General features: G+C 45.5%; 1 protein-coding gene across 1 annotated transcript; it reads left to right on the forward strand.

Annotated features, from left to right (window-relative positions):
* The first annotated feature begins 11,286 nt into the window (after positions 1-11,286).
* On the forward strand, positions 11,287-17,508 carry SAYSD1 (SAYSVFN motif domain containing 1). The gene is made up of 2 exons (XM_020871874.2): positions 11,287-11,579; positions 16,808-17,508. Exons 1-2 carry the CDS (start codon positions 11,373-11,375, stop codon positions 17,159-17,161), a joined length of 561 nt encoding a protein of 186 aa, XP_020727533.2. The 5' UTR covers positions 11,287-11,372; the 3' UTR covers positions 17,162-17,508.
* Positions 17,509-18,357: the final 849 nt, after the last annotated feature.

Here is an 18,357-nt window from a genome sequence, read left to right on the forward strand (position 1 = left end):
TTAACAAAATTATATTCAAAGAAATAACTAAGATAGAAAATCTCTTTTCCATAGGATACAGGTTGAGAAAAGCAACATGCATGTTGGAAGGAGGCTGGATACTGGACAGGCATAGCCTCACTTCCCCTCCATCATGTTAGCCTTACTAAAGAAGCAGTAATGGCTCCCCAGCATGCAAAGCACTGAAATGACTAACAGCTGAGCAGGTGACAACCAAGCAGAGCCAGGGGCCCTGGCTGTGTTCCCATTGCTAAGTCATGCAGAAGAGGCCACCTTTAAGTCCTCCGAGCCTCCACAGCAGCTAATGCTATTAGGATAAAAGATGGGTCCATTTGGGCCCTAAACTTTGATGTTCAAGCATTCTACAAGGTCAGTGGCTGGAGAGAAAACGCAAGAGCTAAAGCAGGAGTTTCCAGAGAAGAGGCTGAGCAGCTGTCAAAAATCAAGAAATACACCACTCTGGGTGTATGTGCATATTTTAACCAAACAGTCCATTTCTTCAAAGGACTGTAAAGGGCAAAATCTTGCCTTCCTTCTAACTTTATTCCCACACATCACAGGAGCAAGCTTGTCTGAAACATAGCACCTATTGCTTTCTTTATTCTCAACCTGCAAAGACATTCTTCCCCAGATATTTTCAGAAAAAAAATAAGGAAAGTTTGAGGATGGGATTTGCATACAGAGTATCTTTCCTGTAATTCTGTGGGCTTTGTCTGATCATCTCTCCTGCAAGTTGTAGGAGGCATTTCTCAGAGCAAGAGTGCTAATCAAAATAGAACTCAAAATAGAACAATGTGAGGCATGTCTGGTGGGTGCAAAACTGTCATAACCTGAGATTTTGGAAATTATAGGGAGTTAAGGAGATGCAGAAGTGGGTAACGAGGATGCTTCAGATAATGGGATCAGACAGTACTGACAACAGAGACTGCTTGGCTCTTCTGGACCACAAGATCCCTATAGTTGGGTTGGGATTGGGAGACACAAAAAGGCAAAATTCAAACCAGCAGTAGCTATTAAACCAAAGCAAGTTCTGACCAAGAGCAGGTGGAGCAGCAGGAGCAGGGAGGAGCTCATGTGCCAATATTTTCTAATGCAAATGCTAAATGGACAATCACCAGAAATATTTATTGTCAACAGCAATGCCCAGGAATTATATAACCTCATCAACTTTCTTCTTCTGGCCTGTTTGCCCATATTTAAATCTGAAGTCATACTACTCCCCAGTCTGAGTTGGTGACCCTCCTCTGCTCCCCCAGACCTCCATGTGTAATTTTCTATTAATGTGTCTGCCTCTCCAACCAGACCGTAAACTCCTATGGGATGGGACTATATTTTATTCCTCTGTGTCCTCAAAGCCTGGCACAGACTATGGCTCGTAGCAGGTGTTCATCGACATTTACTGACTGAATGGTCTCCAAAGTCCCTGGAGGACAGAATCATAGAATGACTGGATTCTGTCCTCCACGGAGTTCAACATTAAGTGTGGGCCAAGTTGCTTCCCTAGGAGCTGTCCGGATCAGGCTACTTCAGTTGAAACACTGTGGCCTCCCTTCCCCTTCCTTTCTTATTTTGAGTTAAACTTTTATTTTGTATTGAAGTATAGCCGATTATTATTGCCCATAATTTGCCCCAACTGCGCATACGCACAGTTATTTTTAGTCCCTTGTAGTTTCTCTGTATTTTTTTGCTCAGGAGAGGTACGTTCAGGCACAAGTACTACAGCAAAGGGTCCCAGGCCCCAGCTTGTCTCATGCCCACTGAATGGGTCAAGAGGTGCCCGGGGGACCAGGATTCTCAGTCCAATGATCTACTTGTCACGGGACAGCTGCCTCCCAGGTGGACAGCCCACCCTGAAATTGATGGGAGTCTTCTTGAGGGTCAAAATTGAACATTGACCTGTCCTCACTGGCATGGGCAGTGCTCAGCGCTCTGGTCCTGAGGCTCCCAGAGGCTCCTTGTCTCCAGGGCCTATGTTCCTACCAACTCAGGAAGTTTGATTTCCAGTTACTGTTTGCTTATCTGCCAAGTTTCTCAATTTCAGTCATCAGCAGCGGGCCCTCGGTATGAAAGGTTCTCTTTCAGATTCCAGCAGAATCTGCCAAAGCCCCAGCTCAGAGGCAACTGGTAAATTAAAAGCCAGCAAGCAAGGATATTCCTGCACCTTTCCTCTGCATGCACTAGGCAGCTTCAGGGCCCACATCCTGGCAGAGGGGACAAGCATCTCACCTTAAAGATGATGCTGTGAAAGTGCTGCACTCAATATGCCAGCAAATTTGGAAAACTCAGCAGTGGTCACAGGACTGGAAAAGATCAGCTTTCATTCCAATCCGAAAGAAAGGCAATGCCAAAGAATGTTCAAACTACTGCACAATTGTACTCATCTCACATGCTAGCAAAGTAATGCTCAAAATTCTCCAAGCCAGGCTTCAATAGTACATGAACCATGAACTTCCAGATGTTCAAGCCGGATTTAGAAAAGGCAGAGGAACCAGAGATCAAATTGCCAACATCCGTTGGATCATCGAAAAAACGAGAGAGTTCCAGAAAAACTTCTACTTCTGTTTTATTGATTATGCCAAAGCCTTTGACTATGTGGATCATAGAAAACTGTGGGAAATTCTTTAAGAGATGGGAATAACAGACCACCTGACCTGCCTCCTGAGAAATCTGTATGCAGGTCAAGAAGCAACAGTTAGAACTGGACATGGAATCAACAGACTGGTTGCAAATCGGAGAAGGAGTATGTCAAGGCTGGATATTGTCACCCTGCTTAACTTATATGCGGAGTACATCATGAGAAATGCTGGACTGGATGAAGCACAAGCTGGAATCAAGATTGCCAGGAGAAATATCAATAACCACAGATATGCAGATGACACAACCCTTATGGAAGAAAGCAAAGAACTAAAGAGCCTCTTGCTGGAAGTGAAAGAGGAGAGTGAAAAAGTTGGCTTAAAACTCAACATTCAGAAAACTAAGATCATGGCATCTGGTCCCATCACTTTATGGCAAATAGATGGGGAAACAATGGAAACAGCTACAGACTATTTTGGGGGGCTCCAAAATCATTGCAAATGGTGACTGCAGCCATGAAATTAAAAGACGCTTGTCCTTTGAAAGAAAAATTATGACCAACCTAGACAGCATATTAAAAAGCAGACATTACTTTGCCAACAAAGGTCCATCTAATCAAAACTATGGTTTTTCCAGTAGTCACGTATGGATGTGAGAGTTGGACTATAAAGAAAACTGAGTGCCGAAGAACTGATGCTTTTGAACTGTGGTGTTGGAGAAGACTCTTGAGAATCCCTTGGACAGCAAGGAGATCCAACCAGTCCATCCTAAAGGAAATCAGTCCTGAATATGCTTTGAAAGGACTGATGCTGAAGCTGAAACTCCAAAACTTTGGCCACCTGATGTGAAGAACTGACTCACTAGAAAAGACTCTGGGAGGGTCTTTTCCTGAGGCTGAGAAAGATTGAAGGCGAGAGAAGGGGATGACAGGGGATGAGATGGTTGTATGGCATCACCACTCAATGGACATGAGTTTGAGCAAGCTCCGGGAGTTGGCGATGGACAGGGAAGCCTGGCATGCCGCAGTCCATGGGGTCTCAGAGTCAGACACGACTGAGTGACTGAACTGAACTGATAGCTGATTAACAATGTTGTGATAGTTTCAGGTGACAGCGAAGGCATTCAGCTGTATGAATACATGTATCCATTTCTCCCCAAACTCCCTTTCCTTTCTGTTTTCCTAACTTCTTTATTCCCATCTCCTTGAACTGTGCCACTCTAAAGCCATCCTTCTTGCTTCAAACTTCAAGACTGAGCATCTCATACATGTGAAATATCGACCAGCCCTCTCATTACTTCTCTTTCTGTAATCATGTTCATAGACCTTGCTTAGGTCTTATGTAGGTCTGACCTTAGCTTCCCTTGGAAGAAGGTCCTGAGATTTGAATGGAGGAGGCTTACTGGGGAATGACTCCAGGGAGCGCTGACAGTGGGGCAAGGAAATGAGATAGGTAAGGGGAGACAGGTGACATAGGATGCTTTCATGAGCAGGTCCTGCTGTGGGCGACGGAGGCTTGCTCCTCCTAAAGACCCCTGGAAGACTCTGTGGAACGTACCTCAGGGTCATTCCTGCCAATGAGGCGTGAGGAAGCTGGGGTATTTATCCACCAACTCTAAAATTGGTTGGAGGCTATTTGATGGTTGGGGGGGAATAATCCCCCCACCACCGCTGGTCTGCCTCATGCACTAGTTAAACACACTCCTGAAGCCCCCAGGGGCTCATAGAAACAAGCCATCAGCATGTCCAGCAATAGTGAGAGCTGAGGGGATCCAGGCAGTGGCACCGACAACTTATGTGACACGGTCTAGTCTGATGCACCAAAGCCTTCCGTTTTCTCATCCCAGTTTGAATTAAAACACTAAAATCTCCAGTTGGAAGAGACTTAGTAATCATCTACACCAACCAAATCCCTCTTTGGCCCAGAGTCCCCTCTACAGCATTCCTGACAAGTGGTTTGTCAGTCTCTGCTTGAATACGGCTAGTGTCTGGAAACTCACTGCAATGAAATTATTCCAGGAGCTGGCTATTTCTGGAAAAACTGAATTGGTGGAAAATTCCTTTCAAAAAAAGATTCCACATTTGTCACCTTGTAATTTGAAACTTTTTTACCTTCGTTCTGCCTTTTGCATGCATGCTCAGTTTCATCCAACTCTGAGTCTCTTCCAACACTGTGCGACCCTATGGACTGTAGCCCACCAGGCTCCTCTGTCCATGGGATTCTCCAGGCAAGAATACTGGAGCAGGTTGCCATGCTTTCCTGCAGGGGATCTTCCTGACCCAGGGATGGAACCCAAGTCTCCTGTGTCTCCTGCATTGGCAGGCAGACTCTTCACCATGGAATTACCTGGGAAGCCCCAGTTCTGCCTTTTGGATCCCCACAAAATGATTGTCCCCCATTCACAATAGCCCTTTTAACAGCTTCTAAAACAAACTGGTATGTTTTCACTATGACTCTTCTTCTCTGACCCAAATCACCACTGCCTTTACTACACTTACTAAAATATGGTCTTTAGACCAGTAATTCTCAACTGAGGGCAAATTTGCCTCCAGGGGGGACTTTCAGCAGGGGTCCCCAACCCCCAGGTCTTCTGTTAGGACCTGGGCTTCAGAGCAGAAATTGAGCAGCAGTCCACTGAATGAAGCTTCACCTGCTGTTCCCCTTCACTCCCCATCACTCAAATTACTGCTGAACCAACCTCTCTGCTCCCACCCCCAGCCCGTGGAAAAAATTGTCTTCCATGAAACTGGTCCCTGGTCCAAAAAGGTTGGGGACCACTGATTTGGCATCATCCAGAGACAATTTTGGTTGTTACAATGACTAGGGAATACCACTGGCAAGTATGGGCTGGGGTCAGCGATACTACTAAGAATCCTACAAGATACAGGACAGCCCCCAACAACAAAGAATTATCTGGCCCCAAATGCCTAAAGTAGCAAGGTTGAGAAGCCCTGCTCTAGAAACATCATTATCCAGACCAATGTCCTCTGGACACTCTGATGGCCTGTCATATAAAGCACAGTGCTTAGAACTTGACATGTGGTACCTGCCAGGACAGGACCAAAGAAAGCAGGAGAGCATGGTGGTCCTCTCTGACAACGGGATTGACTACATGTAGAAGCTGAAGCATCCACCACATATGCCCCTCTTCCCCAGCTTGGGGTCTGGGAAAAGCCCCAATTCCTATTGAAGCAAACTTCTCTCAAGTTAACGATTAGGAAGTAAGAACAGACATAAAAACATAAATGCCGATCTAGGAGGTAGTGTTCCCTCTAAGCATCTACATAACCCTTTAATCATGATAAATTTAATTAAATTTGTTTTACCCTAAAGATATAATTGTAGTTTTCTCTATCAAGTCTTTATCACATGAAAATATGATGAACTGTCTTTTATGTTTCCATGCAAGCCGCTCCTAAAAACATCAGATAGGACAGACTGATGTTAATCCATTTCTTAACACTTTTTGGGTAAGGCTGTGTTGACCAGCTATGAAGCCACTTAATTGTTGCTTATATTTATTTATCTGATCTAAGAAAATATCAGGTCTAGATGGTTTTATTACTAAGTATTATCAAATATTCTTTTATCTGATCTAATATCAGGTCTAGATGGTTTTTTTTACTAAGTATTATCAAATATTCTTTTATCTGATCTAAGAAAATATCAGGTCTAGATGGTTTTATTACTAAGTATTATCAAATATTCAAGAACCAGTTAATTCCTACTTTATTCAAACTGTTCTAAAAATGGGGGTTTGGAGGGGAGATGGAGACTTCAGCTTATTTCATAAAGCTAGTATAAATCTAGAACTTTTCAAGAACTGTACGTGGGGGAAAAAATGATTGAAAAATCTCATTAATGCAAATAGGTACAAAATTCTTTAAAGATTACCAAACTGGACCTAGCTTTTAATTTTATACGTTATAAAGTGGCTGAGTTTTGTTTATTCCAGGAATATAGGATGGTTTGATAGAAAGTCTATTAATGTAACTCACTACATTAATAGATTGAAGAGGTGGGTAGGAGTCAGGAACAGACCACAGGTACAGAGAAGAACAGTCTTTTCTTTTTTTTTCTTAAGTAGCTTTTTCTGTGTAACCAAACCACAAAATTTCTGTGATATAAAACAAACATTTATTTTTCATACATCTTGGGTAAGCTGGGGGCAGCTATTTTGGGCTAGGCTCAGCTGGCCAGTGAGTCAGCCATATCCACAGAAGTCTCATTATTCTTGGACAGCTGGCTAGTTGTGGCAAGTCCATCTCATGGCAGCACAGAAAATTAAAAGAGCACATTCAACAGACAAACACACATCAAGCCCCTCTACCTGCATAATGCCTGCCATCATCCAATTGGCAAAAACAACTTGGATGTTTGAGTTCAAAGTCAAAGAATGCGGAATTATACTCTCCATAGCATGGATACCCTAGGAGGACATGTGGATATTTTATTACTTATGATTTACAAATATGACATACATGTACATATATTACATGTTTATTATGTGCCAGTTTATATACACATGAAATATGGTACATGCAAATAAAACTTAAATTCACAAATTAAGTACACTTTGGGATCCTTCTTATTTACTAGGCTCACAATCTTATCCGAAAAGGAAATGGAGTTAGTTTGGCAGAAGGTGTTCGTCATGATCATCTCTTTCATCTTTACTTTTTCCCATTCTTACAACCTCTTCCAAAAAGAATTTAAAGAGGTTTACAAAGCACTGAGACAAAATAAATTTATAAGCAGAAAACAAAGAAAAGGGAAAATAAGGTTACCGAAGCAAGATGGAGCTAGAAATGCCATTACTACTTGGCTGGATATTCTGTTTGCTCCCCTTATCCTCTTCCCACCCTTCTCCACCCGTTTATTAGCTCCTGCATCTTGGGCTTCTCCTCTAGCTCCAGGATTCACTGAGTTCTGATGACCACTCTGTCTTGCTGCCTGAGGCCAGAGGCTGGTAACACATATTTCCTATGAACTTCCTTGCTGCCCCCCCTTCAATCTTGCCACATCTTTGTAACATGAAACTTTCCTGACTTAACCTTTTCAAAAGTGCCATGTTTCCTGCCAGACCCTGACTGCAACAGCCCACAAATTGTACGCCTTAAGTCTAAATGCCTGCTAGAAGTAGATGACAAATGCAGTTCTAAGGTCTCAGTGTGATTACTGTCGACTTAAAAAAAAAAAAAGCACAATGTGACAGTTGTGAGTTAAGCTTTATTTGGAGCAATGGGAGGACGGCAGCCCAGGAGACAGCACCTCAGACAGCTCTGAGACTCTGTTTCAAAGAGGTAGGAGGAAAGGACAGTATATATGTGATTTTGGTAAAGGGGGAATACATGCAATTAAGCACTTTTGTGTGTGTGTGTGTGTGTGTAATTTCTTCTGGTCTTTCGAAGCTTCTGCTAGTCCCAAGACACAATTGTCACCAAGCAGGATTTTAGTGCTTTTTCTAGTTACGAGGAGATACAAGAACTGGGTTCATAAAATCAGTTGTAAGAATATCTAACTATCTGAAGACCTGTCCTGCCAGTTTTCCCGGAGCACAGAGTGCCTCATTTCTGCTCTCCACCCTGAACTCCTCTGGGTGGTGTTGAAGGTCAGCAGCTGCAGCAGCACATGATTTAAACCTTGTAGAGGTAGATGGCGGGCACCTATGGCAAGGGCCAACTTACAGCTGACATTACCAAGTGGGAAATACAATCAATAAAAGAATCTCCAGTCCCTCTAGAGAAGCAGATCTACTCTGGATGGGTAGAAACTTACCTGTCATTCTACCCTGACGGCTAAGAAACTTTCTGTGACTTCTCAGTGGCAACTCTTTGTAGTATAACATCCCCATTCTCTTCTGTCTCACAGATCATCTCCAACTAGTCAGGGCTCAGTTCTCATATACCTTCTCCTCTTATCCACACTCACTCCCTAGTTGATTTCACCTAGTTTCATGGCTTTATCACACACATGCTCATGACTCCCAGTATGTATCTCCAGTCTTGACTTTTCTCTGAATTCCAGTTCTCACTGTCGAAGTTCTTCCATTGTTTATCCAACGGGCACCTCAAACTCTTGGCCTGTCCAAAACAAAACTTGCCAGTCTTCCTCCATCTCAGTAGAGAACCTAGCATTTTTTCCCTTGGTTTCTAAGGTGTGTGGATTGGTGACAGAGGGGCTGGTGGAAATATATCATCCTTGATTCCTTTTTTCTCACACTCCACATTCAATGCAGCTGCACATCATGCTGGCTCAGACATTCAAAACTATATTCAGAATCTGACCAATTTTCACCAATTCCATCACTCCCACTCTAGTCCCCAAAGACCCAGTCTCTCTTATACCACTGTATTTTCTAACTGGCTTTCTTCCTTCTGTCCTTGCACCCTCCCAGCACCCCACATCTAGCAGCAAGTGTGATCTTTTAAAAATATGTCAGATCATGTCATCTTGTAATCAAAATCCTCCTGTCACTTACCATTACACTCAGAATGCAGGGTAAAGTTTCAACTATGGCCTGTAAGGCCTTATATGAACTGACCATTGATGTTCTGTAAGCAGGTCAAACAAAGTACTTGAGCTCTCAATACTTTTGTATTTGCTGTTTCCTCTGATAGAAATGCTCATCGCCAGGTATCTACATGCTTCCACCACTCACTTCATTTAGGTCTCTGCTTAAATGGCAACTCCTCAGAGAAGCCTTCCCTGGTCACTGGCTCAAAATAGCCCCACGATTCCTATTTCTTACTTTACTTTTCTTCACAACAGTAACCAGTACCTGTTGTTGTTTAGTTGCTAAGTTGTGTCTGACCTTTTTGTGACCATATGGACTATATCTTGCCAGGCTCCTCTGTCCAGATTTCCCAGTCAAGAATACTGGAGTGGGTTGCCATTTCCTTCTCCAGGATATCTTCCTGACCCAGAGATCAAACTTGAGTCTCCAGCATTGCAGGCAGAGTCTTTACCACTGAGCCACCTGGGAAGCCCATGATCAGTACCTGAAAGTGAAAGTGAAGTCATTCAGTCATTCATTCTGACTCTTTGTGACCCCATGGACTGTAGCCTACCAGACTCCTCCATCCATGGGATTTTCCGGGCAAGAACACTGGACTGAGCTGCCATTTCCTTCTCCAGGGGATCTTCCCAACCCAGGGATCAAACCTGGGTCTTCCGCATTGTAGGCAGACGCTTTCACCTTCTGAGCCACCAGGGAAGTCTCAGTACCTGATATTACACTAATATAAATACATGATTACTGCAACTGCCTTTCCATTTAGAATGTTAAACGCTAGGAAAACAATGGTTTGTTTCCTTTACCCCCAGGATCTCTGGTGACAGACACGGTGCTTGACACATAGAAAGTGAAAGTCGCTCAGTTGCGTTCAACTCTTTGCAACCCCATGAACTATGTAGTCCATGGAATTCTCCAGGCCAGGATACTGGAGTGGGTAGCCTTTCCCTTCTCCAGGGGATCTTCCCAACCCCGGGATCGAACCCAGGTCTCCAGCATTGTGGGCAGATTCTTTACCAGCTGAGCAACCAGGGAAGCCCAAGAATACTGGAATGGGCAGCCTATCCTTTCTCCAGGGAATCTTCCTGACCCAGGAATTGAACCAGGGTCTCCTGCATTGCAAGCGGATTCTTTACCAACTGAGCTATAATGTGAGCCCTTGACATATAGAGGGTTCTTGATAAACATTTGCTAAGAGTATGAAAGACTCCAATTCTAGTTCATCTTGTTCCTTGACTCACACTCAAGAAGACCCAAGAAATATTTGAGTTCTCAATTATGTGAGTGCCACTTAGCTAGATGCTTCAGTTCAGTTCAGTCACTCAGTCATGTCCGACTCTTTGTGACCCCGTGGACTGCAGCAGGCTAGGCCTCCCTGTCCATCGCCAACTCCCAGAGTTTACTCAAGCTCATGTTCATTGAGTCAGTGATGCCACCCAAATATCTCATCATCTGTCTTCCCCTCCTCCTCCTGCCTTCAATCTTTCCCAGCATCAGGGTCTTTTCCAATGAGTCAGTTCTTCCCATCAGGTGGCCAAAGTATTGGAGTTTCAGCTTCAGCATCAGTCCTTCCGATGACTATTCAGGACTGATTTCCTTTAGGATGAACTGGTTGTCTCTCCTTGCAGTCCAAGGGACTCTCAAGAATCTTCTCCACCACTAAAGTTCAAAAGCATCAAAGCTAGATGCTTAGAGCTTTAAAAATCTAAACAGTCCCTGACTGGAACTGTGACTTTTTGGGGGAGTAGTGATTGGGCGAAGTCTGTACAACCTGCCTGCCAGTGAGCAGTGCTAACCCTCCAAAGTGCTAAGACTGGCAAACCGGTGAAAAGGAAAAGGGCAGGCTGTATCCTGCCTGCCTTCTGACATAAGAAGTCCCGCAGATCATGGGCCTTTTTCAATGCCCCGGGACCACCTTCTCAATCTGGTGCTAACCTGGAGCTTATCCCTGAAGTGAGAGAGCACTGCAGCGCTTAGCCTAGGGCAAAAGCTGGAAACAATGAGACAACCTTTATGTTTAGGTTCTTAACCACGTAAATCGAGGACATGAACACTGCTCTTACACGTTTGGCGCGAACAATTAGCTGTAAACTGCCCACTTAACCTCACAAAGTCAGCGTACGCCCCACCAGCGCTCAGTGCCGCTAGCGCGCACGCGCAACAGAGAGCGCCGCCACGCAGGCGCACTGCAGCCCGGAACACCGCAAAGTCGGCACTGGCTCCCCGCGGGCGAGCAGGCAGGCGCGCGCGCGCTTTTTGGGCGCGCGAAGAAGGGGGCGCGCGCCATGGAGCAGCGGTTAGCTGAGTTCCGGGCGGCCCGGAAGCGAGCCGGACTGGTGGCTGAACCCAGCACTTCCAGCCAGCGTACACAAACCTCGGGCGAGAAGGCAGAAGCAGCTACGACTCCAAAAGCACCCTCAGGCTGGCTAAAGCGGTTCCTGGCGTGGAAACCGAGGCCACCGAGTGCCCAGGCCCAGCCCAGCCTCGCTCAGGTGAGAGAAGGGAGGCCTTACCCCTCAAGCACCTGGCTTCTGAAACGCCGACGTGGCCTCCGAGGCGCCTTTGCCGAGGCCCCGCCCCGGCATCACGTGGTGGCCTGCAGGCCCCGCCCCCACGTCGTGGAATGGCCCGGTCCAGGCCACGCCCCCCGGGCCTGGACAAGCCGGTGGACAGAGGAGGCGAGTCTATGGGGTCACAAAGAGCCAGACACGACTGAGGGACTAGCACACTTTCGCTAGCAGAGAGGGGCTGCTGGCGCCTCCCGCCGGCTCGGCAGCGGGGCCTCGCGTTTCCTGCCCGCTCCTGTTCTGCCCTGAAGAGTGACTTTGACATTTTCCTTCCAGCCAGGGACCCGCGCAGCTTCGACTCCAGGCGGGAAGTTGAGGGTCTAGGGTCCCAGAAGAAATCACTTCTGCCCTTGCGTTATTCACAGCGAGTTGAGTGGTCGTTGTGGCTTTGGGAAACCTCTCCACAACCGTAGGGGGCCACAGCCCTCTGCTAATGGAGGGAGAAAGGTCTAATTGGATGCTGATGAGAAGTGGCAGTAATTAAAGCTTGATTTGATTTCGCATCTGGGCCACGTGCCCAAATAGCCTGCGCTTTCGAAATGGTGTTTGAATACAGAACTGGCGGAAGTGTGCTGACTGCCTGTGGTGGCATGTGTTGTGTATCACTGTTGAAGTAGCGAAGCCTATTCAAATTTAACAATGTTTAAGGCGAAAACCATAGATTAGTATGATAGCTTTTTCAACCTGTTGTGTTAGTCGTTAAGTCGTGCCCAACTCTTTGAGATCCCATGCGCTGTAGCCCGTCAGGCTCCTCTGTTCATGGCATTCTCCATGCAAGAATACTGGAGTGGGTAGCCATTGCCTTCTTCAGGGGATCTTCCTGAGACCCAGGGATCCCACACAGGTCTCCTGCATTGCACGCAGATTCTTTACTGTCTGAGCAACCACGGAAGCCTCATTAGCTTTTGGTAATCTCTCATTCCTCTCTCTGTATCTTGGTTTTCACTCTTGAGTAAAGTGGCAGGGTGGCTTGAGTGTGAGATTGGAGCGTGCCTATGGGAACACAGGACAAAACATCAAGGGGAAATCTGTGAGCTGGTCTTTGTACCTCCTACGTGCAATAAGTGCCAGCAATTCCTTTTGAAAAGTAAAATGTGCCTTACTCCTCTTAAAATTTCTTAAGTTCATCTATCATCGCACCACATCTGGTTATAAGGAATTTTTTTTGGTAATCAAGGAGAACTTATTGTTACTTAGTTTGAATTAGATATTGTTCTCCATGACATACAGGTTCCTACTGACTTGCAGAAAGAGTGTGCAGGGTTCAAACAATCCATTTCCTTGCATACAGTTTGTCTCAGGATAACTTTATTGTGGATTAGAACTCACAGAGCACAATTGCTTAGGATTTTAGAATCCATTTCCTCTACCCCTTTTCCTCCGCACAGTTACAAAACATCTAGCCTACACAATGAGTTTTTTACTTTATGTCTCATTTCCAAAGGAATATGAGATCACTGAGTTGGGTCTAGAGGAGCTGAGCTTGGAGAAAATTTCCATTATTAAAAACCCAAAAACTGATGGCCTGACAAAGGGGTGAGAGGCAATGCTGGACCTCCTATGCTTCTTATCAATTACTCTGTTTTTCATAAGGGACTTTGTCTAAAACACATTTTCATTTACTCAGTTATCATTCCTGAGTTTGCTCCAGTGTGAAATTATCATTAAATTGCTCCCCACCCCCACCCCCACCCCCGCCAATTTCTGATCTGTCTCTACCTAATAATTTGGGTGGCACATAGTGACTTGTCCAAGGAGATTTCTTTATCCTTCTATTTATAATTGCTTCTTTTTGCTGGTCATTAATACAGAGGCGTCCACCTCCTCCTCCTCTCACTCTCGAATTTAGCTTGGGGAAAAGCATTTCCCCCAAATGAAATATTTATTTCTACAGCAAGCTTCTACCACAGTGGGACAAAAATGCCTGTAAATTTTATTTTTTAATCCTGCCAAACCCCTACCCCACCTCCATCTCCCTCCCCAGCCCCCCAGTGCACCATCTAGCCCCAGGGTCTATTGATCACACTTTTCCTGCAACTCCTCCCTTCCAGGCCTTGGCTCAGGTTGGCTCACTGCTCAAATGCCCTCTTTCTTTGGCATGACCTAGCCAGGCACAGGCTTTGCATCACCCCTTCAGATCCAGGAGTCATCTCTTAAGTTCTTCCTTTTCCCCACCAGCATTCGTTCACTCAGTCACGTGCCCACTATGTTCCATCTACTGTCCTGAGTCCCAGGAGACAGTGCAATAAAGACAAGGCCCTGCTCTCACAGAACTTGCTTTTGAGTTGAAAGAACAGAATGATGAATGCTACAAAAGGGAGGAAAACCCAGCGTGCTGTGATAGTGAATCGGGGGTGAGGGATGCAGAGTGTCACTTTAAATTGGGTGGACAGGGAGGACCTCATAGAGGAAGTGACCTCACCATTTTTCTTAAGAAGGAGCCACTCTTGAGAAACCTGGGACAAGGACAAGGGCCCACGTAGTGACATTTTTGCTGGGGTTTGTAGAAGAGGGAGCCAGCCAGGTGGTGTGAGGGGAAAGGGCTTTTCTCTCAGAGGAAACCACAAGTGCAAAGGCCCTGAGGTGGGAAGCACTTTGGTATACTGGGAATGGAAGTCCCTTCCCTAAACTGCACTGTATGTGCTGACAAACACTTTCACACACAGCTTTTACAATAGGAGGTGCACTGCTTGGAGGCATCTCTGGAGCTTCCCTCTCCTTTGTTTGTTCCCTTTGCCAGTTTAACACCCTTACCCCTACCTCATCTCCTTCTAGCTCTCTAACCCTTCCCCTTAGCATTCCCCATGAAGGCCCCTGATTAAGTAAAAAGGGCTTTGAAGGGAGATCATCCTAGGATCCTGGACCAACCTCATCTCTGCCCGTCACCAGCTGTGTGACCTTAGGGGAGTTCGTTACATCTCAATGTCTCCTTATTAGTGAATTGGGACTAATAAGGCCTGTCTGCTGGGTTACAGGAGATCAGGCATCTTGAAGGCACTCAGTAAATGGTGGCCATAGCGTTATTCTTATTAATGTTCCTTTAATAATAAAATAAATTCAGTTTACTGTGAATTTCAAGTGGTGCACATTCAAGATGTGTTCTATATCCATCAGTCCATCATTTCTCTCTGATCTCCTTGTCACCAGCCTCATCTCTGCCTGGTCCTCTCTTATTAGGCCTCCTGCATGAGCTATTAACAATTTCCTTTTTCTTCTCTTGCAGCCCATTCTCTGCCTGGCATCTAGAGTAGTCTTAAATATTAATCGGATTGTATTTGTTCCCTGCTAAGACCATCAGTGATTTCCCTATTGTGCACACTGATTGAATCTGAAAGGGACATTTATTTATTTAATAAATGTATGTGGAGGGGGTGGGGAGTGTAGCTGATTATATGTCAAAGACCTCTCCAATCTAATTGGAAAGGTAATAATTGCAACGCGTGCTAAGTCACTTCAGTCGTGTCTGACTCTTTGCAACCCTACGGACTGTAGCCCACCAGGCACCTCTGTCCATGGGATTTTCCAGGCAAGAATACTGGAGTGGGTTGGCACTTTCTTCTCCAGGGGATCTTCACGACCCAGGGTTGATGCTAAAAAAAAAAAAAAAAAAAAAATCACAGATGACCTATATATTTTTTGGAGATCAGATAACAGTTTTGGTCCCTTTTAAATTGCCATGTGAAGAATAAGGGATATAACTGAATAAATGAACCAAGTCTGCTCTGTGCAGAGAACTTACGTGTGCAGTGCTGTTTGGCTCTGGAGACACGAAAAGATAATCAGCAACAGTATGGTGACCTCATGCAACAATCTAGGGACATATGTGATCTATATGAAAAGAGAGACACTTGAATGACAAATAGTTTGATACTCAGTGAGAAAGCCAATTAGAGCTCTGGGAGGCAGAGGGGCACCCTGCTTGACGGCCCCAGAGGTCAGGGTATACATAGTCACCAGCCGTGCTTGCCTGGAGAGAGCAAGTTCCTGAGGAATGGCGAGGAATATTCCTGGCCACAGATGGGCAATGTCTTTGGGCTGTAAGACCAGAGGATTCATTTCTAGAGCAATAGATTGTGGATCATGTTGTTCAGGAAACTTTTTACAACATTATTTTACAAACTGAATCATGACTCATTAGTGGGTAGTGAAAAAAATTTTAAAGGTCTTATCCTAAATTAACTAAATGTAATTTAAAAAATAGAATAGAAAACCAAAGCTTCATATGTAATCAAAGTGTTGATATGTGAAGACTTTTTTCCTGATACACACACACACATATATACACCATATATATTTTTTTGGGGGGGGAGGGGTGTGCAGTACAAAATGTATTTTTTATTGTGGATCATACCCAAAAAAGTTTAGAAAATACTGGACTGGAGACCAAACTCTCAAAAGCTCCTTCAATACCTCTGTCTCCCATTACACCCAGCATAGGGGTCTGTGTTCCGGCACTTCTGTCTTTTGAGTGAATGCAAGGCCTTGGATTCCAGCCCAAGGAGTTTAAAATTTAACTGGTAGGCAGTAAAAACGTGTCAAAGGTTTGTGAGCAGGAGGCTGATGGCTGTTGTGGCAGATTTATTTAGCAGCTGTACATGGGGTGGTGTGGGGAGAGACGGGTTAGAAGGAGGAGAGTCCAGTTAGGAGACCCTGGGGCTGTGTAGGATGGTCACAGGGGATGGAAAGGTTGTGGCTATAACTATGATTTTTTTTTAATGTGTAGAATAGTCCTCATTTTAGAATCATGCCACTCAATAAAATTTTAGCTCGTCTAATCAAATCAACAGACATATATTGATTCTGTGTGGGAAGCGTGTGCCCGGCTGCCGCCTGATCAATTACAGGGAGTTCCTGGAGGGGCTGCATTAGCTCCTGTTAGCAGCAGACTAATCTGGTGAAATGTCTGCCTCAGACGGGAATCCACCTGAATGGTGTGAGGTTTTCAGCAAGTCACATCTCACTGATCGGTTTTGATTCAGAGCAGGATGCATGAGAGCTCTTTGGAGATAGTTGTCTTAGAGAGCAGGGCAAGAAAAACAGACACCAGTGAGGGGAAGCCTTCCCACGCAAGGACAGCCGCCTCTCCAGATGGGTTTTGATCCTCCTGGCCCTACTGCCCTTCATTCTTTCTTTGGTTTGTTCATGTGTCCTAGGGAGCAGCTGGGCCTGGGGGCCGCGAGTCCCAGCCACCACGGAGTCCAGCCGAAGCCCCGCCACCGCCCCTGGCCCCCCGGGACCGGTCTCTCCTGACCAGCGTCACCTTGTTGAAGGTGCTCCTCTGGTTGGTCCTGCTGGGGCTGTTCGTGGAACTGGAATTTGGCCTGGCCTATTTTGTCCTGTCCCTGTTCTACTGGATGTATGTGGGGACGCGAGGCCCCGAGGAGAAGATGCAGGGAGAGAAAAGCGCCTACTCCGTGTTCAACCCGGGCTGCGAGGCCATCCAGGGAAGCCTGACCGCCGAGCAGCTGGAACGCGAGCTGCACCTGAGGCCTCTGCCGCGGAGATAGGACTGGACCGGCGGCGGGCCCCCCGGGCCGCACACCCCCTGGCTTAGACTGAGAGCAGCTTGCGGGTCAGGTCTGCGACCCCACAATTCCACACTTCCCCTGACCTCCTGCGGCAGTTTTATCTCAGAACTTCTTTTTCATTTTGGTGAAACTCCCGGAAAGATACTCACTGTGGGTCTGATGCAATTTATAAAAATTACACACTCAAGACAGGAGACCTCTTTGTCTCTTTATTTAAGAGAGGCAATTCTTAGAACACTAGGAGGGCTTTGGCGAGATAACTGTTGAAAATATTGAGCTGTTTGAAGTAATGGTTTGGTACATCAGAGCTATGTGTTAAAAGTAAATATTCTCTTTAAGTCTTTTTTTTTAGAATTAGTTACAGTAAGTCCCCTGCATACATACATGACTTCTGTTCCAAGAGTGCATTTGTAAGTCCAGTTTGTTCCAAGTCCAACACAGTTAGCCTAGGTACCCAACTAACCCATTTGGCTATATAGTACTGTAATAGGTTTGTAATACTTTTCACACAAATAATACATAAAATAGAAAACATTTTTCATCTTACAGTACAGTAAGAAAAAGTACAAGTACAGTGAGAAAGCTCTTGAAAAGTACAGTAGTATGGCCCGACAGCTGACATACCGGGGCTGGCATCAAGTGAACGGGCAAGAGGCGTCACAGACTGGAGGAGAGAGAAGTGGGCGACGGCAGAGCTGAAGGGTCATCAGCAGTAGGAGATGGAAGGCAAGCTGCAATGTCCCTCATGCCTGACGTTGATGTCACTGGTTCTGGTTCCTTGCTGGATTCAATTCCACCTGTCCTCTTGAAAACACAGTCTAGTGGTGTCTGAGTAGTAGCTCTTTTTTTTCTCGCCATAATGACCTGGCAGCACTGGATTGCATTCTGAATGGCTGCTGCAGACTTTGTGAACTCTTCTGCATTCAGGTCCGGTGCCTCAAAAACTTAACAGGGCCTCTCACGGAAAACCCCTTTACTATTTCCTGCGCCATGAAGCTCTTCAGTTCTTCAGTTACTTCTTCTGCTTGTCTCTCTTGGTGCTTTCTCTGGGCCTCCGACTCCAGATCTTCATTAGTAAATTCTTCATGTTGCACAGCAAGGAGTTCAATGCAGTTGTCCTCTTGCAGATCTGGCTTGAAATAAAGAAACTACACTACTGTGCTTATACAATACAG

The sequence above is a fragment of the Odocoileus virginianus genome, chromosome 27 (assembly GCF_023699985.2).
Source record: "Odocoileus virginianus isolate 20LAN1187 ecotype Illinois chromosome 27, Ovbor_1.2, whole genome shotgun sequence".
NCBI classification, from domain to species: domain Eukaryota; kingdom Metazoa; phylum Chordata; class Mammalia; order Artiodactyla; family Cervidae; genus Odocoileus; species Odocoileus virginianus.

Excerpts from the sequence above, each read along its gene's own strand:
- SAYSD1 (XM_020871874.2), top strand. The coding sequence starts at position 11,373 with ATGGAGCAGCGGTTAGCTGAGTTCCGGGCGGCCCGGAAGCGAGCCGGA. Across the intron at positions 11,580-16,807 it reads CCCAGCCCAGCCTCGCTCAG|GGAGCAGCTGGGCCTGGGGG; the intron begins GTGAGAGAAGGG and ends CATGTGTCCTAG.